This window comes from Carassius gibelio, chromosome B14 (assembly GCF_023724105.1).
Source record: "Carassius gibelio isolate Cgi1373 ecotype wild population from Czech Republic chromosome B14, carGib1.2-hapl.c, whole genome shotgun sequence".
NCBI lineage: Eukaryota > Metazoa > Chordata > Actinopteri > Cypriniformes > Cyprinidae > Carassius > Carassius gibelio.
In genome coordinates this window covers 4,019,669-4,044,657 of record NC_068409.1, presented here as the reverse complement: position 1 = coordinate 4,044,657, position 24,989 = coordinate 4,019,669, and the positions used below count along the sequence as shown (strand labels likewise).

At 36.9% G+C, this 24,989-nt stretch overlaps 1 protein-coding gene across 1 annotated transcript; it reads right to left on the bottom strand.

Moving 5' to 3' along the window:
* On the bottom strand, positions 1-19,855 carry slbp (stem-loop binding protein). The gene is made up of 8 exons (XM_052573795.1): positions 19,688-19,855; positions 18,921-19,040; positions 18,543-18,647; positions 18,348-18,410; positions 11,075-11,224; positions 10,812-10,961; positions 3,454-3,565; positions 1-1,160 (listed from the first exon to the last, which is right to left on the bottom strand). The coding sequence occupies exons 1-8, from the start codon at positions 19,741-19,743 to the stop codon at positions 1,101-1,103; spliced, it is 816 nt and encodes a 271-aa protein (XP_052429755.1). The 5' UTR covers positions 19,744-19,855; the 3' UTR covers positions 1-1,100.
* Positions 19,856-24,989: the final 5,134 nt, after the last annotated feature.

Genomic DNA, 24,989 nt, shown 5'->3' with positions numbered 1-24,989 from the left:
TATTATATAAACAAAAGTGTTTATTTTGGATGCGAATCATTGTGATTTATTATTGCCCAGCACTAATTAGAATATTACATTTGTTGAATTTAATCAATGGCGTACTCATTTCTCCAAACCTTTTATTAAAAAAGAAAAAAAAAAACCTGGCTAATTGATATTGATAGGAAGTACATAACACAGAGAAATAAGTACAATAATACACTTCAGATTTGTATTATTTTCTTGAAATGTATTAACAATCATTTAGGAAAAAAAGGGGGTATTGGAGTATACCCTTTTATGCTGCATACTATAACACATAAGCTCAGTTTCAATCTTAACCATGTAAAGCCAGACACAAAATAATATTGAGAAAGTCATTTGCATCATTGAAGAGAAAACAGCACTTCAATGTAACGTTAAAGAGTAAAAGTACCAATTTCATTACCAAATAAGTATTTCCTTTTGATTCCAAACATTTGTTGCATTTAAGGGCTCCATTTGACTGGAATCCAAAAGATTTCTAAAAAATTTGATTTTTAATTTTACTTCATACCAAGGTCTTAAAAGCTAAGCATATTCAGTGATTATATACATTCTATATTAAATGAATGACAACTATTTGGTCATTCCAAGCAATATTTATTTTCAAAAAGTTCTTAATAAAATATTAGTTAACAAGCAAAAAAAAAAAGAAAAGGAAAAAAAAAAAACACGCCTAAAAGAACACTTAAAACCAAAAACAATTTTAACATTGGAAATTTGTTGTGAACCCTCTCTGAGATCCAACAAACTGATAAATACAAGAGAATGTCCACTGAGCACTAAATTGATTACCACAATAGAAAATTCAACCATTACAACATTTACATTTTCTTTCGAAGACCCAAAAATTAAATAAAAATGGAAAACAACATGTTGGAATCAGTGATACGGACAAAACCTTCTCTTTAATAATCTGTCAAAACCTGTGCTACCAATAAAACATCAGAACCTGTTGAAATAATAATGCTCAATAATAATAATGCTAATGCTCAAACGGTAAGGCGACCAGTGTATTAAAACAATTCAGCTGCTCAGGAGTTCCCTCATTAGAGACTGGATCTCAGTGTAGTTGCTCATGACATTTCAGCATCCTCAATTTTCATCATCTTTTTAGGGGTTCCTGCAAATGAATCCTGTAACACAAGATGATAAAGTTGTGAAAAAAAAAAAGTTGTTAAATGTCATTCCTGACTAGGGATGTCACGAGAACCAATCCTATGATACCAAATCCATCCATATTATTTTATATATATATATATATATATATATATATATATATATATATATATATATATATATTCACACACACAAAGTGTTTGCCACACTTTAATGTTTCAGATCATCAAACTAATTTAAATATTACTAAAAGATAACCAGTGAACACAACATGCAGTTTTTAAATGAAGGTTTTTATTAAGGGAAAACAAAATCCAAAACGACATGGCCCTGTGTGAAAAAGTTTTTGCCCCCTAAACCGAATAACTGGTTGGGCCACCCTTAGCAGCAACAACTTCAACCAAGTGCTGGAGAAATTTTGGTCCACTCGTCTATGGAGAATTGTTGTAATTCATCCACATTGGAGGGTTTGGGAGCATGAACCGCCTTTTTAAGGTCACGTCTTAGCATCTCAAAAATCAGGTCAGGACTTTGACTAGGCCACTCCAAAGTCATTTTGTTTTTCTTCAGCCTTTCAGAGGTGGACTTGCTGGTGTGTTTTGGATCATTGTCCTGCTGCAGAACTAAAGTTCGCTTCAGCTTGAGGTCACAAACAGATAGCCGGACATTCTCCTTCAGGATTTTTTGGTAAACAGCAGAATTCATGGTTCCATTTATCACAGCAAGTCTTCCAGGTCCTGAAGCCGCAAAACAGCCCCAGACCATCACATTATCACCACCATATTTTACTGTAGGTATGATGTTCTTTATCTGAAATGCGGTGTTACTTTTACGCCAGATGTAATGGGACACACACCTTCCAAAAAGTTAAACTTTTGTCTCGTTAGTCCACAGAGTATTTTCCCTAAAGTCTTGGGGATCATCAAGATGTTTTCTAGCAAAACTGAGACAAGCCTATATGTTCTTTTTGCTCAGCAGCATTTTTCGTCTTGGAACTCTGCTATGCAGACTATTTTTGCCCAGTCTCTTTCTTATGGTGGAGTCATGAACACTGACCTTAACTGAGGCCTGCAGTTCTTTGGATGTTGTTATGGGGTCTTTTGTGACCTCTTGGATGAGTCGTCGCTTGTGCTCTTGGGGTAATTTTGGTCGGCCGGTCTCTCCTGGAAAGGTTCTCCAATGTTCCATGTTCTTGACATGTGTATAAAAGCTCTCACTGTGGTTCGCTGGAATCCTAAAACTTTAGAAATGGCTTTATAACCTTTTCCAGACTAGTAGATCTCAATTACTTTTCTGAATTTCTTTATCTGAATTTCTTTGGATCTCTGCATGATGTCTAGCTTTTGAGGATCTTTTGGTCTACTTCAATTTGTCAGGTAGGTCCTATTTAAGGCCATGTCCACACTAATACGTTTTCATTTGAAAATACATCTTTTTCTCTCCGTTTTGGCCTTCCGTCCACACCGAGACGACGTTTTTAATCAAGGAAAACTAAGCCCTTTAAAAAGGCTCTCCAAAGTGGATAAATTTGAAAACGCTGTAAAGGGTTCCATTTAATATACATGTGTGTGTGTATAAAAATAATGGCAACTGTTCCATAAATGCAGTTATGCCCTAAAACTTAAGATACTGGTGCAAAAAGTGCCCCTTTACGAGTTTGTCTCATATTTATATCATACAATAAGTGATATCAAACAAGCAGTGAGAGCAGTATTATACAAGTTTTTGTGAATATCACTAGTTTAAACGTGATTTTATACAACAGTTCAGTTTATACTGTTATAAAACAATGTGTTTTTGCTAAATTTTGCAGAGAACATACATCCTTTAAAGCAATAGCAGAATTGTTGCACATCTCCAAGCAACACAGGGATGTTTAGTTTCTGAATGAATCCAAGTCTTGAATAAATCATGCGAACCAATGATTCAAAAAACCATACATAAACAGAGCCATTTACTTAATTCCTGAATGAATCAGCCATTTGAACATCGAATGAATGAATGCCAGCCACCTGCTGGCATGTTTATTTCCTTAGAGTAATTTCATAAAAAATTAAAAAATAACTATTTTAAAATAATATAATGAATATAAATAAAATTATATAATAATTTATTTTAATATAATTAGATACAAAATTAATATAAATATAATTATATTAATATAGAAATATAATATAAATCACATTTTTTTTAAAAAATCAATTATATCATCCATTGTAGAATATATTTTGTTAAATCAAAAAAAATAATTTATTTCTAAAGAGAGAGAGAGAGAGAGAGAGAGAGAGAGAGAGATACACACACAATTACCTCTGCCAAAGACAGCAATGCTCCACTGGATGTCGGACATTGGAATTCAGTATCCGCTGAACACTCCACATCCAATTCAAATTCCATTATTTCACCAAGGTCAATCTCTTCTCTGTTTCAATAACAGGGGTAAAGTAAAACATTGAATTACATTAAAAAAAAAAACTCTCTCATAAAACAACAATTGTGATCTGCAGAAAATATACATGAACTACAAACACTTCTCTCCTATTTGATCCTCTCTGTCTGCAGGATGCCGAAATGGTTGCAAATGCCTTCATCACACCTCAACTTTATGGTCTGTCAGCTAATAATATCAAATTAAATGACTACAATATGGTCAAATCTCAGCAACTCGCTTGATTACCCACACAAGAAAGAGCTATGTAATAGACAGGCATGTGCTCTTTATGTGTTTTATAATGGATTGAACACTACCTGCTTGTCATGCATCATTAAAAAAAAAAAAAAAATAAATAAATAAATAAAAAAAAAACATTAGCAACATAAAACCATATACAGAGACCATATCTTCATAATTATATGTCTATTTGCTTTCATATTTCACGTATAGACATTGTATCTGTACTTTACTGGAGTAGTTTTATTTTGAGCAACTTTTACATCAAATTCCAAAGCATAAGATCATACTTTTTACTTCACTACAATTCATAAAACATATCGTTACTCCTTATAACATATCACATGCTCCGACACGCAGAAGTAGTTTCTGATTCACGAATGAACGTGGTCTTTTCAATTAGTCTTTTAAATCAGATCGCAAATCGCACCAAACGATTCATTTATGAATTAGAATTAGACTGGGGACTGACTGGGGCCCAGGTCAGAAAGCAGACAAACTGGCTAAACTCACCATCTGCTAGCTGCCTCACGTCACAGAGGTCAGTTAACTCTCAGCATATTTAGACTCTTTCACCTAGATAATCACACTATAGAGAGTGTGTCTGTTCCCCGAACTAGAAAATACAAAAAACGTCCAAACCAATTTAAGAGTAACAATTTAATTGAGGTAAAAAAAAAACAAAAAAAAACAGAAGCAATAAGGATAAACAAATGATAAAGCTTGGCTTATTGAATATCAGATCCCTTTCTACAAAAACACTTTGTAAAATAATATGATCACTGATCAATCTAGATGTGCTCTGTTTGACAGAAACCAGTCTAAAACCTGATGATAACATTATTTTAAATGAGTCCAACACCCAAGATTACTGTTATAAACATGAGCCGCGTCCAAAAGGCAAAGGGGGAGGTGTTCAATTTATAACAATTTTTTCAGTCAGGATTTCTCAGAGGGCAGGCTTCAAGTATAACTCGTTTGATGTAATGGTGCTTCATATAACATTATCCAGAGAAACAAATGTTAATGATAAATTCCCTGTGATGTTTGTACTAGCTACTGTATACAGGCCACCAGGGCACCATACAGACTTCATTAAAGAGTTTGGTGATTTTACATCCGAGTTAGTTCTGGCTGCAGATAAAGTTTTAATAGTTGGTGATTTTAATATCCATTTAATATCCGGTGAAACACACCAATTTGAAAAACGAATGGAATGCATTGTCGATATAAAAAAAAAAAAAAAAAAACTGGATGACTAATTTCTTACTGCTAAATTTTGAAAAAAACAGGTGTTAATTATAGGACCTAAAAACTCTGCATGTTTTAACAACTCTGCATGTTTTAACTTCGAACACTGTCTAAGACTTGATGGTTGCTCTGTCAATTCTTCGTCATCAGTTAGGAACCTACGTGTGCTATTTGATAACAATCTTTCCTTAGAAAGCCATGTTTCTAGCATTTGTAAAACTGCATTTTTCCATCTCAAAAATATACCTAAATTACGGCCTATGCTCTTGATGTCAAATGCAGAAATGTTAATCCATGCATTTGTGACCTCAAGGTTAGAATAATGTAATGATATATTGGGTGGTTGTTCTGCATGCTTCGTAAACAAACTACAACTAGTCCAAAATGCAGCAGCAAGAGTTCTTACTAGAACCAGGAAGTATGACCATATTAGCCTGGCCGTATCAACACTGCACTGGCTCCCTATCAAACATGGTATAAATTTTAAAATACTGCTTACTACTTATAAGTGCTGAATGGTTTAGCACCTCAGTATTTGAATGAGCTCGTTATATTATAATCCTCAATGTCTGCTGCGTTTTCAAAACTCTGGCAATTTGTGATAATACCTAGAATATCAAAATCAACTGCGGGCAGCAGATCCTTTTCCTATGTGGCGCCTAAACTCTGGAATAACCTACCAAACATTGTTCAGGAGGCAGACACATTCCTGCAAATCTAGATTAAAGACCCATCTCTAGAACCTGGCTTACACATAACATACTAATATGCTTAGTATGTTAAAGGATTTTTAGGCTGCATTAATTAGGTTAACCGGAACCGGGAACACTTCCCATAACACCCGATGTGCTTGCTACATCATTAGAAGAATGGCATCTACGCTAATATTAGTCCATTCTCTCTTGTTCCGAGGTCACCGTAGCCACCAGATCCAGTCTGTATCCAGATCAGAGGGTCACTGTAGTCACCCAGATCCAGTATTTATCCAGACCAGATGGTGGATCAGCACCTAGAAAGGACCTCTACAGCCCTGAAAGACAGTGGTGACCAGGACAACTAGAGCCCCAGATACAGATCCCCCGTAAAGACCTGGTCTCAGACAACCACCAGGACAAGACCGCAGGAAACAGATAATTCTTCTGCACAATCTGACTTTGCTGCAGCCTGGAATTGAACTGCTGGTTTTGTCTGATCAGAGGAGAACTGGTCCCCCAACTGAGCCTGGTTTCTACCAAGGTTTTTTTTCTCTCCATTTTGTCACCGATGGAGTTTTGGTTCCTTGCCGCTGTCACCTCTGGCTTTAAACTGAACTGAGATGACATCACTGAATTCAATGATGAACTGCCTTTAACTGTCATTTTGCATAATTGACTCACTTTTTTCCAAATTAATGTTGTTCAGTTGCTTTGACGCAATGTATTTTGTTTAAAGCGCTATAAAAATAAAGGTGACTTGACTAGAATGATCCGATTGCAGCTGTTCTAGAGTCGACAACTCACTGATTCAAGAGTCTCCAGTGAATTGAATTCACAAGTAAGAACCGAGGGATCTTGTGAGCGCACGCGTGTCTGATGCTGTTAAAATTAAAGAGCCAGTAAGATGAAAATTCTAAGCTTCCTATCACTGTTTATAAGTCCCGTACAACAGGTTTAAATCCATCCAAGGTTAAAAAAAAAAAAAAAAAAAGTATATTTGTCAAAATATCATTTTAAAATTACCTCAATTCTCAGAGATCCCCAAACGGTTCGCTTGAAGCTGTTCAAAAGATTCAGTTTCCTTAAACCCCACCTTTCGGTAGCATACGGTGTTCTGATTGGTCAACTGACAGTCACTTTTGATTGATTGTTCCGCACACAACTTCACGGTAAACAATGCGTTAGAATCTTTTTGGGGTGAATTATGTCTTATTCCTCTCATCGCGAAGTCTCACTGCTTTTTCTTCTGTGTGGGCGTATTCAAGCCGCGCGCTTCATTTTGAATCTGAATAGCGCGTTCAGTGCAGGGGCGTGGTCACATTAGATATAATGAAGGGAGACGTGAAAAACGGACATCGCGTTGTTTTCATATGGATTACTTTATCACATAATATCTGTGATATTTTCGGCAGCACTTTTTTAGTTTTAAAGTAGACATGTCAAGCTTTCTATAGATATATCTCTCATGTCTCTTCGTTTAGTATTCACAGAGTTACACTTCATTTTAATGACATGTTTGTACATGACGATCAGCGCAGGCAAAGGCTGCAGACAGCACACATACTGATAAGACGCTCGGGAGAAAACAAACACAACTTCATAATCATATTTACAGGTTGTGTTTGGGAGATGCTTGTTGGTCCAAATGAAGTTGGTAATAAACCCTCTTTTATGGCCAAACGCTTTGAAAATCCCACCTTGAACTCATCGAGATTAGAAAAGCAGTCATCAGTGAAATGTAAACACAACAAAAAGCATTTGTTGTACTGCTCTGGTATTGTGGTAAAATGAATTTTAGCCATTGGTTCTTCTAATCTTCATTCTTTGGCAGTGAAAATAAAACAAACTTGCCTTTACAATTAAAAACACACTGTCTCCTCGACATGATGCTATCGCACCAACCAGAGCGTCTTTGTGGGGGGTGGGGCAGGTCAGAGTTTTGTTTCTCCCAAGACGGCAGGCGGAGATTATTATGCAAAGTGTTCTAGTGACGTACATAGAGATGGGAAAAAGATTTGAAATCTATAACGACTCGTTTCAGCGATTCAGAGTCGACTCCTTACTTTAGAAGCCAATAACTTTATAAATCGTGTACTTTTTGGTTTAATTACTTTGCACATCGTTTACACTGATGGACAGCTACATCATACACTGTAATACAGGTAATTTTTGATTTCCCATCTGTGTGGCTCTTTAGGTTATTAATGTCAAAATTTAGGATTATTGTAACTTTAAATCATATTTTGGTCAAAACTGTCAGTTGTTTGTGAACTAAATCTGCTGTAAAGAGTGATCTATTTAAACCCACTGAAATTGTTTGAATGCAGACAATGCAGACACACCAGTGTCTCTATGTTTCAGGTAAAAATAACACAGATTAAATAAAATAACTCATGCACATTCAAATTCCCTGCTGACGTAATGCTATAAGTTTTATTCAAATGCTACGCATATCCTATGTGGCATCTGTTTTAATATTGTTAATCAACAGTACTGGACTTATCACTTATTTCCATACTTGAAAAAAGTTAATATTGTTAGCTGATACTAACGGTCTAACTAACAAGCTTGTTGGTGCTGTTGGTCCAAATATTTTTATTCAACCACCTAGATTACTGGGGAAAAAAGAAAGGGTGTGATGTTCAAAACATGGTTACTCAAGTAATTATCAAAGTGGGAATTGATGCCCTCTGTGGCGTTTTTACAACACAGATAAGATTTGAGGAGGAAAAATAATTATAAAAATATAATTATATTTTCCTTAAAATGTTGTTCCTTATTTCAGGCTTTATTCTCATGTAATACATGGATTTTCTACAACAAAAAAAAAACCTTTAAAAAAAAAAATTTCTTACTGGTGAAAATCAGAACTCCATTTTCTCTCAGGTACATTATAGTATAAACTTTAAAGTGAACACTCATCAACATAGTCCATATCATGAACAACAAAAATATATCTTGACTCCATAAAGTGGTTATTTTGGGAAAATCCCAGGTATTTTGAGCAGTAGGATTATAAAATATATGTGCTAATATAAAATTAAATTAAGTAGCCTATTCTATTGCTAAATCTATCTTTTCACTACTGTTTTACTTAAGTACATTAAAAAATTCAGTATTTTTGTACTTCCACGAGTAAAATTGAAAAAGGAGTACTTTTACTGGAGTAATATTTTACTATATGTATCTGTACTTTTACTCAAGTAATTGATGTGCACTTTGTCCACCTAAACCACATAAGTACTTTATTAACGAGTTTTCAGACTTTTTAGGGGGAATCATCCCCAGTTTTCATAGACTTTTAATCCTTGGGGATTTTTAACATGCATGTGTTGCCCAGCTAATCTTAGACAGATAATTTTTTAGCCTGTAATAAGGCTGTTCATTGGTCGCGTACGATCACACCAACTTCTTAAACTAAGTTTCAGCTGTTTTTAAGGAGGTATCCCAAACATCCGATCGTATTAAAATAATTAAGATAGTCTTCACCACTTCAATCATCACAAACTAATATTTGAAACTCTCTGGCTCAACACAAACCAAAGGCTGAGCCCTGGCTCAGTGAGGATACTCGTGCTCTTAGACAGGACTGTAGAAGCGCCAAAAGAAAGTGAAAAAAAGATAAACTTTGGGTTTATGAAATAATATGGGGTGGTGTTGGCACAGTGGGTAAGACACACGCCTTTGGTGTGAGAGACCGGGGATCGAATCCACTGTGAGACACCAATGTGTCACTGAGCAGGACACTTAACCCCTAGTTGCTCCAGAGCCGTGCAACCTCTGACATATATAGCAATTGTAATTTCCTTGGATAAAAGCATCAGCTAAATGAATAAATGTAAAATATAAATATAAGGGACAGTCTGATACAATATCAGAAAGCGTTGAAAACAGCAAGGTTTAAGTACTTTTCAGATTTCACTGAAAAGAACTTTCACAATTCAAGAGCACTTTTTTCCACCATTAATGTGGCTATTAATCCTAATATATAATATATAATATATATATATATATATATATATATATATATATATATATATATATATATATATATATATATATATATATATATATATATATATATATATATATATCTCTCTCTGAAGGTGGCATTTGATAAAATTGACCACTCTGATTTGAATATATATCTCTCTGAAGGTGGCATTTGATAAAATTGACCACTCTGATTTGAATATATATCTCTCTGAAGGTGGCATTTGATAAAATTGACCACTCTGATTTGAAGGTAAACTGAGATTATATTTTTTGAATCATCAGAATTTGCTATCTCCCCTGGCCATTTGTCTTCCTGTGTGAAACCAGTAGTCAATAATTTGGGGGTCTATTTTGATAGTGGCCTCAAGTTTGACAAACAAATTAGTACAGTAGTCAAAAACATTTATTTTTTCCATATCAGAGTCTTCTCTAAAGTGAAACCATTCCTTTATTTTAAGGACTCTGAAAGGGTCATTCATGCTTTTATTTCATAGAGGCTTGATTACTGTAATTCCTTTTATATGGGTATTAATCAAGCATCTCTTAATTCACTTCAAGTAGTACAAAATGCAGCTGCTAGGCTCCTTACTGTGTGGGTAAACAAAAACACATTACCCCAGTATTAATATCTTTGCATTGGCTCCCAATTTTATATATAATTAATTTTAAAGTACTGCTGCTGGTTTTTAAAGGTTTAAAGGGCTAACACCTGTATATCTGTCTGATTTAATATCTGCCCAAAACTCTGGAAGGTCTCTTAGGTCTTCAAACCAGTGATTGTTAAATGTTCCTCAGGCTAAATTGAAATCAAGATGTGACTGAGCCTTTGCTGTTTAAACTCTGAAATCATTTTCGCAAAAACCTCAAATTTGACCAAAACTTAAATTTTTCACTTCTTTAGCCTGTAGCTCATTAGACCCTGCACATGCCAACTTATTTTGCCAGCATGGGTTACAATTAATCACTGTGTTGCCACTTTGCTGGACCAATCATAAAAAAATATTATTCCTTTAGGATATTGTAGAAGTTTAGTGTATTAAGACAAAGAAGCTTACATCTGCTGCAGGTCGCTTCCCTCTTCTGCAGGTGGATCCCACGCGTGAAGTTTGACACGCCACAGTTTTATTTGCTGGTCCCATGAGCGTCGGCTGTACTTCTTGAATTTGTTTGGAGTCTTTGGATGAACACCAGGCTGTCTCATAAGCCTAAAATAATGGTTAAAATATTGTTAAATATTTTAAAAAGATTATAGAAGGCATAATAAATCATATACAAGAGGATTTAGTTTTAAAACAATAATCATGATAATCTCACTCACTTGGGAACTTCTTTGATGTATCTATCATATGCAAGAGTGTTTTTCCCATAATTAATCTGTTTTTGTCTCCTTATGAGAGTGGTCTCGTCTGTCTCGATGTCACCTTTAGCAGGTGATTCTTTGGAATCTTTCGAGTCTCTGGAGTCAGAACTGGTGAAACATGAAAAGCTTGTGTTACAACTCGAGACATGACTGTTGCACAAGTGACACCTAGTGGAACTGCATAAAAATAAGAAAAAAAAAGATTGGACATTGTATGCATGAGTTACAACAACTTCCTGTTTCATAGTATTGATAGCATGCTTTAGCACTTAGTAAGTGTTGCTAGCATATTTGAGAATATTTTAGCATGTTAAGCAAACAAAGGCATATTTTACTGTGTTGCTAGGAGTCTATAACAGTGTTCAACATGTCACTTCCTGTTGCCAGCAGGTGGCGCTATAACTATAATCAAATACAGACATGTAGGTGCGTTCAGGATAGGACTCTTATCAAACTTGTTAAATATGGGCCATACTGGACACCACTTAGATAAACTGTAACCATGTGAAATTAAAAGCAACAACTGCATAGTTCTACAATCCAAACAACACAATCAACACACATTCAATAAGATGTTTCTTCAATCAACATTCAGTATTTGTTTTAGTTTTTAAATTTGGTTTAAAAAAAAAAAAAAAAAAAAAAAAAAAAAAAAAAAAAGCTTTACCGGTGAGAATAAAAAAAAAAAACGCTATACAAATTATTCCAAAATGTTAAAATCAAATGTTTGTGCGAATAAAACAAAGATGTGTTTCATTCGCCCAATTAAAAAAAAATCTAAGGTAATGATTCACATCTATATTTTTTTACTTGAGCCAATGAAAAATAAATAACTATTTGCTCAAGTTAAAAAATATAGATGTAAATCATTACCCTAAATTTTTTTCATTGGATGAATGAAACACTTTTTCAGTGTGCTACAGCAGGTGATTTTTAAATCAAATTAAGTCGATGTATTTTTAAAGTAAAAGAAAAAAGATAATCTTATACAGAACTGACATTTACTTCTGGCTTTTCAAACGTGTTTGCAAGTTACACTTTACAAAAAAAAAAAAAAAAAATCTAATTAATGATGATGAACGGGCCCTCACACCCGGGCTCACCAGCAGCGAGTGACTTTAGTAAATAGGTGAACGGTGAGAAATATGCGTTTAAACTCATAAATATAAGTAGAATATATCAATGTTTATTCCATATATGTGCCAATCTTCCTGTTGCCAGCAGGTGGTGCTATCATTATAATGGAATATTGGCCTTCAGATGTGTTCAGGCCAGGACTCTTATCGAACATGTGAAGTTTGAGGAAGATCGAACATTTTATGCCTGAGTTACAACAACTTCTCTTGCTGTGGCGAGACAATCAAATTTTGTCATGGCGTTATGGAAACGCCCTTTAACAAAAACTCAAGATCTCCACAATTTAACATTGCACAGGCCTTTAGATTAAACTGACCACAAAAAAATACATTAAATGTCAAAAGATTTCTAGGAGTAGTTTGTCGCAGCTTAAAACATGTCACTTCCCGTTGCCAGCAGGTGGCGCTATGACTATAACTGAATATGGGCATGTAGATCTGTTAAGGGCAGAAGTCTTATCTTACATGTGAAGTTTGGGGCAGATTGGACATTGTATGTCTGAGTAATAGCAACTTCCATTTTCATGGCGAAACATCGAAATTTGTCAGGCCGCCATGGACATGCCCTTTAACAAAACCTCAAGATCTTCGCAATTTAACATCGCAAAGGCCTTTAGATTTAACCAACCAAGTTTGGTGTTGATCTGAATAAATCTCTAGTAGGAGTTCGTTAAAATACAACGCATGGAAATGACAAAAATTAAACAATTTGCTGATAATGTTAAAAATAACCAACTTCCTGTTGGGTTTAGAATTTTGCTCCAAGAGTCTTTTTTGTAGGTACTGGTGTGTTACATGTGTGTGCCAATTTTCATGCATGTATGTGAAACATAGCTGGAAGGCTGTTGATTTTCTTAGTATAGGTGGCGCTGTTGAGCCATTTCACCACACCCTCTTCTGAGTCCTATATTAGACGGAAACTTTCCCCATTTTCACCAGGTTTCACACCATCGGTGCTCAGGCCCTAATAATAATAAACAAAGCAGCAGAGGTGGGTAGTATCGAGTTACATTTACTTCGTTACATTTACTTGAGTAATTTTTCGGGGTAACTAATACTTTTCAGAGTATATTTAAAGTTGGGTACTTTATACTCTTATTTCAGTACATTTTTGGGGAAAAATCTGTACTTTTACTTCGTTACTGTGGGCGGTGCCCCTCTCGTTAATTTATCTTAATGCAATTAATGTTATAAATGCTTCAGTTTATTCCAAACGCGCAGTGTACTTTTCTCTGGGCAATGAGCGATGCCCATTCGCGAATGATTCATTCTTTTTAGTCAATTCTGTTCAAAGGGTTGATCAAACCAATTGGCAAATGAGTGAATTGGTTCATGAATCAGTTTGAATGAGTCGTTCAGTTCCCAGCCGCACGCGCTGAGCGTCAGAAGCAGTTCACTCAGAGTTGTAACGTTTAAGAATATCAGCAGTGTTGAAAACGGGGCTATGGAACTGCACTGAATTGAAAGCAAATCTGCAAAGGCTATTATTTGCTTGCGATGGAGATCCTTATTAGATGAACGCGTGTGCTGTCTACTGTTTAACAGGTAATAACTTGGGCTACATTCGATTACAGTACACGATACCACTGTGACATTAGTTTGTTGTACATGTGTGGCTTATAACAGAGGGGAGTCAAGTTTAATGCAGCTTCCAAAAGACAAAAACGTTCAGCAAGTCATATCATCAGCTGCTAAATTCAGACCTGTGATCTCTTGCTGGCGCTGAGCCAGAGACAGACGCGTTTTTAAAGCGCTGCGCATTAACCAATCAACACACGGTTATGTTGAGCTTTTGAATGCAATGGCCAATCAGAGGTGTTCCGATGAGTCATCGCTGAAATGCCGGTGCTTCCTTCACTCACTCACTGACTGAATACCTCTTTCTGGCGAATTCTCTCATCAGAAACAACAAAGTGCAGATGTGTGTACGAATCTATAATTAAGATATTGATTTCACAGTGTTAACAGTTTCAGTGATTTTAATGGGAGTTTCTGAGAGTGATTGAAATCTAGACTGTCAGTGAAAATGATCTTTAATAATGTAAATGTTATTTGCTCTCTTTCTGAACAATGAAAGATTAGTAGCAATATTTACATCACATTAACTTTCAATGTTAAATTTACATTTAATATAAAGTCAGTTATGGTCATAAAGTCATAACATAAAATATGTTATGGCATGACACCAATATTTGTTACTTAAGTAAACAGACAGGGTTTTATAATAAATTACATAAATTGGAGTAAAGGCTGATCAAATATACATTTATACACACACACATAACATACATTTTATCTATATCTAAATAAAAATAGGCTCCGTATATATGACCCAAAGTAACTAACTACTTTAGTAGATTTTTTATCCCATACTCTTTTACTCTTACTCAAGTAACTATTCAAGACTAGTACTTTTACTTGAGTAAATATTTCTAGAATTAATTTTACTTGAGTAAAGTTTTTGGGTACTCTACCCACCTCTGCAAAGCAGATACAAGAGGGTCGTCGCACCTCGGTGCTCGGACCCAAATAATAGACGAAGCAGATACAAGAGGGTCCTCGCACCTCGGAGCTCGGCCCTAAAAACATTTCAGTTTTGTCAGTTTAGTCGGTTTAGTTTCTCATCCAACACGCGAGAAGTTGAGCTGAACATCCCTTCACTGTCTCTGCTTGTGCAGGGCGCGTATGGAATTACATGGGCACGGACAGGTACAGTACGCTCGCACAGGGAAAGGCTCTTATTTGTGCACCAGTACACCAGCTGCTGTTTGCTTGCCACTATCGGTTCCTCTGACATAAAGCTCTACACTTGATAATTTTTAGTATGTTGTTAGGGGTCCATAATAGTGTTAGACATGTCACTTCCTGTTGCCAAAAGGTGACGCTATGACTATAATCGAATACAGACATGTAGGTGTGTTCGGGACAGGACTCGTCAAACGTGTGAAGTTTGGGGCAGATCGGACATTGCTAGCCAGAGTTACAGTCACTTCCTGTTTCACTGCATTAGTAGCATGCTTTAGCACTTAGCTAAGTGTTGCGAGCATGTTTTAGTATGTTTCTAGCATGTTCCCAGCCTATTTAACACTTGTTGACGCTTTTTAATATGTTTGTAGGAGTCCAAAACCATGTCACTTAGCACTATGACTATAACTGAATTTAGTCATGGGTGTTTGTTTAGGACAGAACACCTATCAAACATGTGAAGTTTGTGCCAGATCGGACATAGCTTGTCTGAGTTACAGTAACCTCATGTTTCATGGCGAAACATCAAATTTTGTCAAGCCGGCAGGGACATGCCCCTTGACGAAAAGTCAATCTTCCCAATTTAATGTCACAAGATCTTATGATTACCCTCATCAAATTTGAAAATGATCCAATTAAAACTGTAGAAGGAGTTCGTCAAGGAACGAGGCATGGAAATGGCAGAATGTGTTGGCGGTTATCTATAATTAGATAATAATGATAAAAATTCTAATTATAACAAAAATTTAAAATGCACTAAGGATTATTGAGCTACTGGATTAATGAATATTATTAGCTCAAACTGATTTTCTGAAATCAATACAGGCACGATAATAGGTAAGCGCCAGCCAATGAGATTGTTGTCTGTGCATTAGCTCCGCCCACTACCAGAAAATCTGACGGTTCATAAATCTCAAAAGGAACAACGTTATTTTGACAGGAAAATACAACAAAGAATATAATTTACATGTGGAGCGTCTATTCGGTCTCTCTCTCTCTGTGTGTGTGTGTGAGACAAAGCGATGGTGAAGTGTGCACCTTCACACTAGAGTTTACGATACATTAAATACACAAACACGTGCGCTTCACATCCATTCAGATAAACTGAAAATTTAAAAAAACTGATGGAGAGTGAAACTCTGAATCTCTCAAAATCAGTGTTTGGCGAGTAAAATCTGAGAATTTAATAGCCATTGGCTAATATTAGACATCATTTAGTAGCCCAGAGTTTACTCGCAATGTAGAGGGTTGAAGAAGAATTCCAAGAGGAAGAACCAGGTTTCCAAAAACTTACTCGTTTGCCACACTGTTCATGCAAACACAAAGTCCCACCCTAAACTCACACAATTGGTTGCACCAATGTTCCTGCATTTAGATGGATGGGACGCTCAAAAAACACTGCAATGTTTTCATTGGAGCACAAAGTTACAGTGAATACAGTCTTTATGATTTGTGAACATCTTTATGAACATATGAATTGTAGGGCTGAACGATATGGACAAAATTTCATCTCTCGATTTTCATGCCAGATATCTCGATATCGATACGATATGACTACATGTTCTTTTGCTAAGCACGACCTGCACAACACGTCACTCTGGTTTACATCGTCTTTTCTGAATCCAAAATACAGAGGGGGGGGGGGGGGGGGGGGCTGGGGGGGGTGGCCAGAGACAGACGCGCTCAGAGCTAGTGCTGTCACTTTGTGAAAAAAATCATTTTCGATTTTTAAGACATAAGTGTTCATTGAATCTATTGTTAAATCGACTGCATTTATGATTTAGGCAATTCAAAAATCTCCAAGATTATTTTTGATAATGATTCAATCCATTTAAAAAAACTAAAAAAAAAAATGAAACTTTAAATGGACCTGAGAACAGGCCATGTGTGTTTTTTTATTGAACGTAACCGATACTAGGCAGGCATATTGTAATGCGCAAAATAAGGCCATTACAAATTTAGTGGACAGGAAAACCAACGATCAACATTTTCGGGGGCCAGAGCAGAGCGTTTTTTATTCACTATATGTCCAGCTGTTGAGAAGACGCGCTCCGACTGCACTGAACAGCTGCGCAAGGTGGGGGTATTACTGCCAATTCCCACCACAAAAGCCAGTCGCTCTCAGCTTGCAATGGTCCTTTTCATAACTCATCTGCTGCGCCACGAGACCTCCAGACGCACGTAAACGCGTCTTTACATTGACTAACACTGAAATCATTCGAGCCAGACGAAGAGGTCGCTTTCGACGTCACTGGGTCTTACAGGAGCTTAAAATTGCAGGTATTTTCTATCTAGCACTCGGAAGGCATTCTGCACTTTCGGATTTCTTTTTCTGCTTGTTTGTGAGTTTTGTTAAATCAATTTTTTTAATTGTTTAATTATTTTAAAATTAATAGTGTACATATTTGGTTAAAATCGATTCCCTATTTTCATTTTCGAAAAATTTTTGGTTGGTCTGATTGTTTGTGCAATCGATTTTCAAACTAAAAGTGACAGCCCTACTCAGAACTGTCATATATCACAACTTTTCAGTGTTTTCAACCACATACGGTTTATTTTAGTTTTCAAACAAATAAATTCACATAAGTACTAAAAAACAATACATTTAGAGTTTGTAAAATACACACTGATGTCTATGGAAGAGGTAATAATAATCCTTTCCATTATAATTCGACACGTTTTATTCATATCAGATACACATTGTGTAAGTAACTTCAGTGTTAGCATATTCTATTCCCAGTTCACCAGCCACTTACTTTAAAGTATTAAATACGCATACAGCTCAACTAACGCAATCGTTATAAAGATGTTTAAACAACAATATACTTCCACTTGCATGTATTTGACAATCGGAATATCAGATATTTCAGGCCATAACTAACACATTTGTGAATATTCTGAATAAAAAAGGAAAAACGATCTAAAAGCAGATCATCATTCAGCGCTGTTGCTGCTGTGGTGTCACGTAACAAGCAATGACGCGTCACCATGGAAACGCCCCCCCCCCCCCCCCCCCCCCCCCCCACAATATAGTTCCCACGTCCCTAGTGTGTGCGCACTGGCTTTAGCGGTGCAGTCAAGGGCACACGTAAAACTGATGTTGGTTGTGACTGTCAGAGTTGTATGCAGGGCGAGCGTGGAGTGGGGAAATCTATATCGTTGCTTTTTTCTATATTAATATCTTGAAAGTTCATATCTAGATACGATAACGATATATCGTTCAGCCCTAATGAATTGCATACTTTTAAATGTACATATTAGACTGAAATAGCAGAAAGTAGAGACACGGAAAACTTTACACTAGCTTTTTGAAAACTTAAAGCAAATGTTACATTGCTTTAATCACAAACCTTCCAGAGGAGATTTTTCTATCTCTTTGAGGAAAATCTGCTTCAAGAATCCTCCTCCTATATCTGAAAAAGAGAGATCACTAATTACCAGTTTATAAAGGATATAAATTATTCATTTACATTATAATAAAATAAACTACATTCATATTTACAGAGTTATTGAAACTGAAAATAAAATCAAAAGAGGCAACTGACCGATGCATATCACGTTGGACATTTGAACGCATTTCCTCTGCCTCTACTTCATCTCCCCAGTTTTTTACTCTGGACACAGGTCCCTCACTCTCTGGGGTTGTGAAACTACAGAAAATAATAAATAAAAAGACAAATAAAAGTTTTGCCACTCAATTTTTTTTACCACTAAACATTGTTTGTATAAAAGGATAAGATTAGACCTCATCCTAGCATAAAACTGATATTAATTTGATCAACAGAGTTTACAATTTATGCATGTTATACTCTACAAAATGCCAACCACAAAATAAAAAAAGAAATCCATTTGACTTTTGAGAAAATAAGTGTCTGTTAAGCATATTATTCGAATCAGATAAGGAACATCATTTAAATCAATACCTTTCTTGTCTGCGTGAGCTCTGTGAACATTTGTCAGGCTCTCCAACCTCGAGAGATTTTCTTAGATTACCATCTGCACCGCGTTTCCTACAATGGGTCCATCTTGAAGTGCCTTTGTTCCTTCAAGACAAAGACACTAACGTTAGTGGCATTTTTTACTTTCTTTTCTCTTTTTAGTAAACCAAGTAAAAAAGGATTCGTACACGTTATTTGAACATTCTGCAACAGTATTAAGCACGTCCATTAAAAATAATATATATTTTTTTTACTTAAGTATTTCATGTTAAAACGTATTAATCGTTTGATACACATTTGACCAAGAATCAGCTGTATTATAAACACCTTTTAATCAATTTATACATCAAAACAGCAACGTAATCATCTAAATCTTGAAAATGCTTGTATTTACAGTAAAAGTCTTCACGGCGACACACACGAGATCGAGCTGCTAAGTAAAACACAAAAATATCAATCTAACGTAGTTAAGTTACTTACAGTCTTGACGTTCCATTGGCGCTCATTTTACATGCTCATTTTACACTCTAAACAAAACACCTGCTGGATCCTTCACGTTCCTTCGCTTAAAAGTTAAAGATACTATTAAAACGAAGTCAAAAGGAGTGCGTAAAACAGACTAAATAACGTTAGTGCACTTACATACACAAAACAATGCCTCTTGCTAGCAAACCGCTAACGTCAAGTCAAGAGTAATAAAACACAAAACAAAAACAACTATAACCACGACTAAATATTTCTCGAATTCTTACCTGTTTTCATCAGGTTTGCAATCGTTTTCGTATCTGTATTTTTGATAGGCAGACATTGCTTCGATTAAAATTTGAAAGCTTACGCACAAACTGCTGCTGGGTTTAGATTAAACCGCGCCAATATCCCTCGGTGTACGTCAACATCGAAGTCACATGACACTGGGAGGGGCGGTGTTGTGAATGGCCTATCCCAAAGACCTGCCCACGTCCACCGATCTTCAAATCATCGGTGTTTAACAATTCTATCAGTCTTTTGTGTGTAGATCGCATCAAGTGTTTTAGCGCGTAATATCACGCAAGTGTTCTTATTATTACGCTGTGGCGGGAACGCGAACAGACAAAAGCCCACAAAAGAAGGATTAATCATTAACAGGGAAGATTATTAATATCCAATAAAGGAAGGGATGTCACGCTTAATGTATACGTCTCTTGCATTAGACGTTCCACAATCTGTTATAAAATAAGTGGATACTATGTTGTTCAATATCATCTGCGAGAACAGGCCACATTATTTAAATGTAACCCATTTGAAGATGATGATCTAAATGTACTCGACTTTAATACTGCTAATTGTATATTTAAGATAAAACGGATAAAAAACTACTTGAACTATAAAGACAAAATTTGGAATGTCATCCCTGAAATAAATTTTGATAAATTGGGGGGGGGGGGGGGGGGTTGTTGTTGTTATTGTTGTTGTTGTTGTTGTTTTGGTATAATTTTGATTTGGAACAACAAATATATTAATTTTTACAAATAAATCTTTATTTTACAGAAATTGGTACAACAATGGTATCATATTGATGAGGCAATTATTTAAGAATAAAGGACAGCTCTTTAAATGTATATGCATTACGCACTCTTTAATTACTTCCTATATCATTTCAAGATTCCTGTAACTGCTGAGGAATTTGCAGTAGTATTTGATGCCATTCCTAGTGGCCTTATTCAACTTTTATGAGGCAATATATCTTCTGAGCCCATTCCCTTATATATAGTTAGTTAAGTATTAACGGTGTGAAAATGATAGCTTTTAATATATAGGATGTTTGATAGTTTTTCAGTGATCTTAAATTAAAGCATTATACAGGTATTCCAAACTTGGGAACCTTTATTACACTGGTTCTCAAGTCTGGCCCTTGAGGTCCACCTTATTGCAGAGTTGAGATCCGACCCTAATAAAATACTCCTGAAGAGGCTAACCAAGATCTTTACGATTACTAGAATAGTTACAAGCAAGTGAGTTTGATTGAGATTTGAGCTAAATTCTATATGAAGTGTACTCTGAGGGCTAGAGTTTAGAATCCCTGCCATAAAGTTTTTTTTATTGGCTTAATGCTGCTTTTTATGTCAGACATAAGGAAAATTCTCACTTCATTTTATAAATACTTACGTTTAACTTATGCACATCAGATTGGATCTGCCTACACAAACACTATTTTAGACAACTGTGACAGGCACAAAAATCATGCCTCACTAGTTTGTGGAATCCTTTGGACACAATAGCAATAATATAGACGGTTTTAAGATTTCCACAGAGAAACCAATTCACTGTGTCAAAATGTCTTCCACCTACAAGCCCTATAGTATTTTACAGATCATCTAGCACTTCTAAGAATCCATAGAGAAAGGGTCATCAGAAATGTTTGGCAGATGCATTAAATTATTTTATTAAATTAAATTAATGCATTTAGCAGACACTTTTATCCAAAGCGTCTTACAGTTCATACAAGCTATCCATTTTTACCTACCATGTGTTCCCGGGGAATCGAATCCCTAACCTTGCACTTGATAACGCAATGCTCTACCAATTGAGCTACAGGAACATATTGTTAGGGCCTGAGCACCGAGGTGTGATGACCCTCTTGTATCTGCTTTGTTTATTATTATTATTATTATTATTATAAGGGAGCACCGATGGTGTGAGGACCCTATTGTATCTGCTCCGTTTATTATTATTATTATTATTATTATTATTATTCCCAATGAATTGCATTTTTTAAGGCCTAAATATTCTCAAAAAAAATCACAAAACTTTGCACACACCTCCAAACTAGCGAAAGCGAAAATGATGCTGGGAAGACGACAATCCAAGATGGTGGTAAGGTGGTGAGGAATCTGGATGATGACGGTGAGAAGGCAGCAGGAGAGGATGGCACAGGAACTGTGGGGAAAAAGCCGAAGGTAAGTCTTTGTGGCAGAGTGAAAGTGCGGAGAGTGGATGAGGTTCCGGGGAAACACGAACATCCAAACGCAGACAATGCTGAAGCCACAAAATAGGGGAAGCGACATTAAACAACGATCTCACAAACACAAGTTGTGAGACAAGCCAATATATAGGGAATGAGTAATGAGTGACAGCTGCTGCTGATGACAATTAATGGAGACGCCCACACACTAATCAGTGCAGACGCGAAACACGCAGACTTCACCACAAAGTGCAAACACCCAGAGATCACGGTTTACCAACCGTGACAGTGATTTGGGAGCTAATTTATTAGACGGAACGCAGAGGAATGTTACTGGTAGAAAGCCACACCTTTTGACCCACGACATAAATGGGAGGCTTTGACCGGTGGCGATCTGCCTTGGCCTTAGTGCGCTCCCTCACCCAGAGCAGAGTCTCGCGGGCTCTGTCCAGGTGCGGTGGCACCTCTGGACAAACACGTGAGCGGAGGGGACCGCGACTTCAGATTCCAAACTGGGAAAAACTGGTGGCTGGTAACCTAAACTGCACTGAAACTGAGAAAGGCCCGTAGCTGACACTGGCAACAAATTGTGGGCGTACTCCACCATAGAGAGTTGTTGACTCCAGGAAGAAGGATTCTTGCAGACCAAACATCGCAACGTCCTCTCTAAATCTTGGTTGGCTCGCTCAGATTGTCTGTTACTTTTGGGATGATAACCCGAAGACAAGCAAACTGACATTCCTAGCAATTTACAAAACTCTTTCCAAAATCTTGATATGAATTGAGATCCCCTGTCAGAAACCACGTCTACCGGGAGGCCATGAAGCCGAAAGACGTGATCTAGGACTGTGACCACTGTCTCCTTGGCTGTAGGTAATTTGGGCAAGGGAATGAAATGTTCCGCCTTCAAGAACCAGTCTACTACAGTCAAAACGACCTTCATGCGGGTGGGAGGGCTGTAACAAAATCTAGTGCGATGTGGGACCAGGGTCTCGAAGGGACACATAGTGGCTAAAGAAGCCCATCAGGAGGCCAGTTAGATGACTTACCACTGGCGCAAACTGAGCAAGCCAAAACAAAATTGTGGACGTCACGAGCCATACGTGGCCACCAGAATCGTTGTTTAACCAACCCATTAGTTCTACTTATCCCTGGGTGACAAGCTACATTAGAACAATGACCACACTGGACAACCTCGGACCTTAACTCCTCCGGCACAAATAAACGGTTCGGTGGACAACCTGACGGAGGTATTACCACTTGTAAGGCCATCTTGACCTTCGACTTGACCTCCCATACGAGTGCTGAGACCACTAATTTCTCAGGTAAAATACACTCGGGAGTCACTGGGCGGGCGGAGGGATCAAAAAGACGTGATAAAGAATTGGGCTTGACATTCTTGGAACCCGGGCGGTACGATAAAGTAAACTCAAAGCGACCGAAAAAAGTACCCACCGAGCCTGCCTGGAATTGAGTCTTTTGGCAGTTCTAATGTACTCTAAATTCTTATGATTGGTCCAAACAATAAAAGGTACTCCTGAACCTTCCAGCCAGTGATGCCACTCCTCTAACGCTCATTTGATGTCCAACAACTCTCTATTGCCTATGTCATAATTACGTTCAGCAGGAGATAATCGATGAGAGAAAAATGCGCAAGGATGTACCTTATCGTCTGAAGCAGCACGTTGGGACAACACTGCTCCTACCCCCACATCTGACACGTCGACCTCCACCACGAACTGCCATGTGGGATCAGGGGACACAAGGATGGGAGCCGAAACGAAGTGGCTTTTGAGGTTAGTGAACGCAGCCTCAGCTGTGTCCGACCACCTGAACGGAGTACTGGGAGAGGTCAAGGCTGTCAGAGGTGAGGCTAGTTGGCTGAAATTGCGAATGAAACGCCGATAGAAATTGGCGAACCCCAGAAACCGCTGTAGGGCCTTACAGGAATCTGGAGATGGCCAATCTATTACAGCCTTAACCTTGTCAGGGTCCATATTTATTCCCTCGGACGAGACGATATATCCTAGGAAGGGTGTAGCTTCCAGGCTTAAAAATGTTGAACTCTTTCACTGATGATTCATAATGAGCTTTATTAAAGATCCGTCACCGTAGATTTGCAGTAATCACCGTTAAATGCCATAAGACATCACGAATCACCGTAAGAGCTTTACATCAAAACAAACAAAACATAATATAAAATAATGAAAATAATATAATATAAATATTGAAACAAACATACATCAAATCACATACAAACTAATACCCATTATAAAACAAGAAATCCAAAACAATACAGATAAATAAATTTTACCTTATTCTCCACTTAAACCAGGAGCTAAATCCTTGAAGTTCTCTTTAACCGCATGCCTTTGGATGAATCAACCATGTGCGCCATAGCTGCGCTCCTAACAACAATGCTTTGAGCACACCACAATATATAGGCTTAAGTGGATGAATTTCAAAATAAAAGACCTCATTATCACAAATATATAAACTAATTAAAAAAAACAAAATCCAACGATTAAACAATACACATTCAAAATAAACAACATTATAAATAATTTAAATATTAAACATTTAAAGTAAACTGTATAAAAAGGACATAATCAAATCCTTAACAAAGGGAACGCCCTGTGCATGGAATACACATTTCTCCGCCTTGACAAAAAGCCCATTCTCAAGTAACCTCTGGAGTACTCGTCTGACGTGTTGAACGTGTTCCTGGAGAGATGAAGAAAAAATCAGTATGTCATCCAGGTAAACATACATAAACTGATCTACCATATCTCTAAACACATCATTAACGAGTGCTTGGAAAACCCTGGGCGAGTTGGAGAGCCCGAACCGCATCACCAAGTATTCAAAGTGCCCTCTGGGGGTATTAAAGGTGGTTTTCCACTCATCCCCCTTCCTGATGCGGACCAAATGATAAGCATTACGTAAATACAATTTTGTGAATATGGATGCTCCCTTCAACCTCTCAAAAGCTGAAGACATGAGTGGTAATGGATAGGTGTTCTTTATCGTGATGTTGTTCAGCTCTCGGTAATCAATGCAAGGTCGCAGAGAACCATCCTTCTTACCCACAAAAAAGAATCCCGCACCCGCTG

What these genes read in the sequence shown, in the direction of transcription:
- slbp (XM_052573795.1), bottom strand. Translation starts at nt 19,743, where the DNA reads ATGTCTGCCTATCAAAAATACAGATACGAAAACGATTGCAAACCTGAT. An exon ending in TGCAAACCTGATGAAAACAG is followed by an intron (nt 19,041 to 19,687) that starts GTAAGAATTCGA and finishes TTTGTCTTGAAG; the next exon opens with GAACAAAGGCACTTCAAGAT. An exon ending in AGAAAAATCTCCTCTGGAAG is followed by an intron (nt 11,225 to 18,347) that starts GTTTGTGATTAA and finishes ATGTTTCACCAG; the next exon opens with TTCTGACTCCAGAGACTCGA.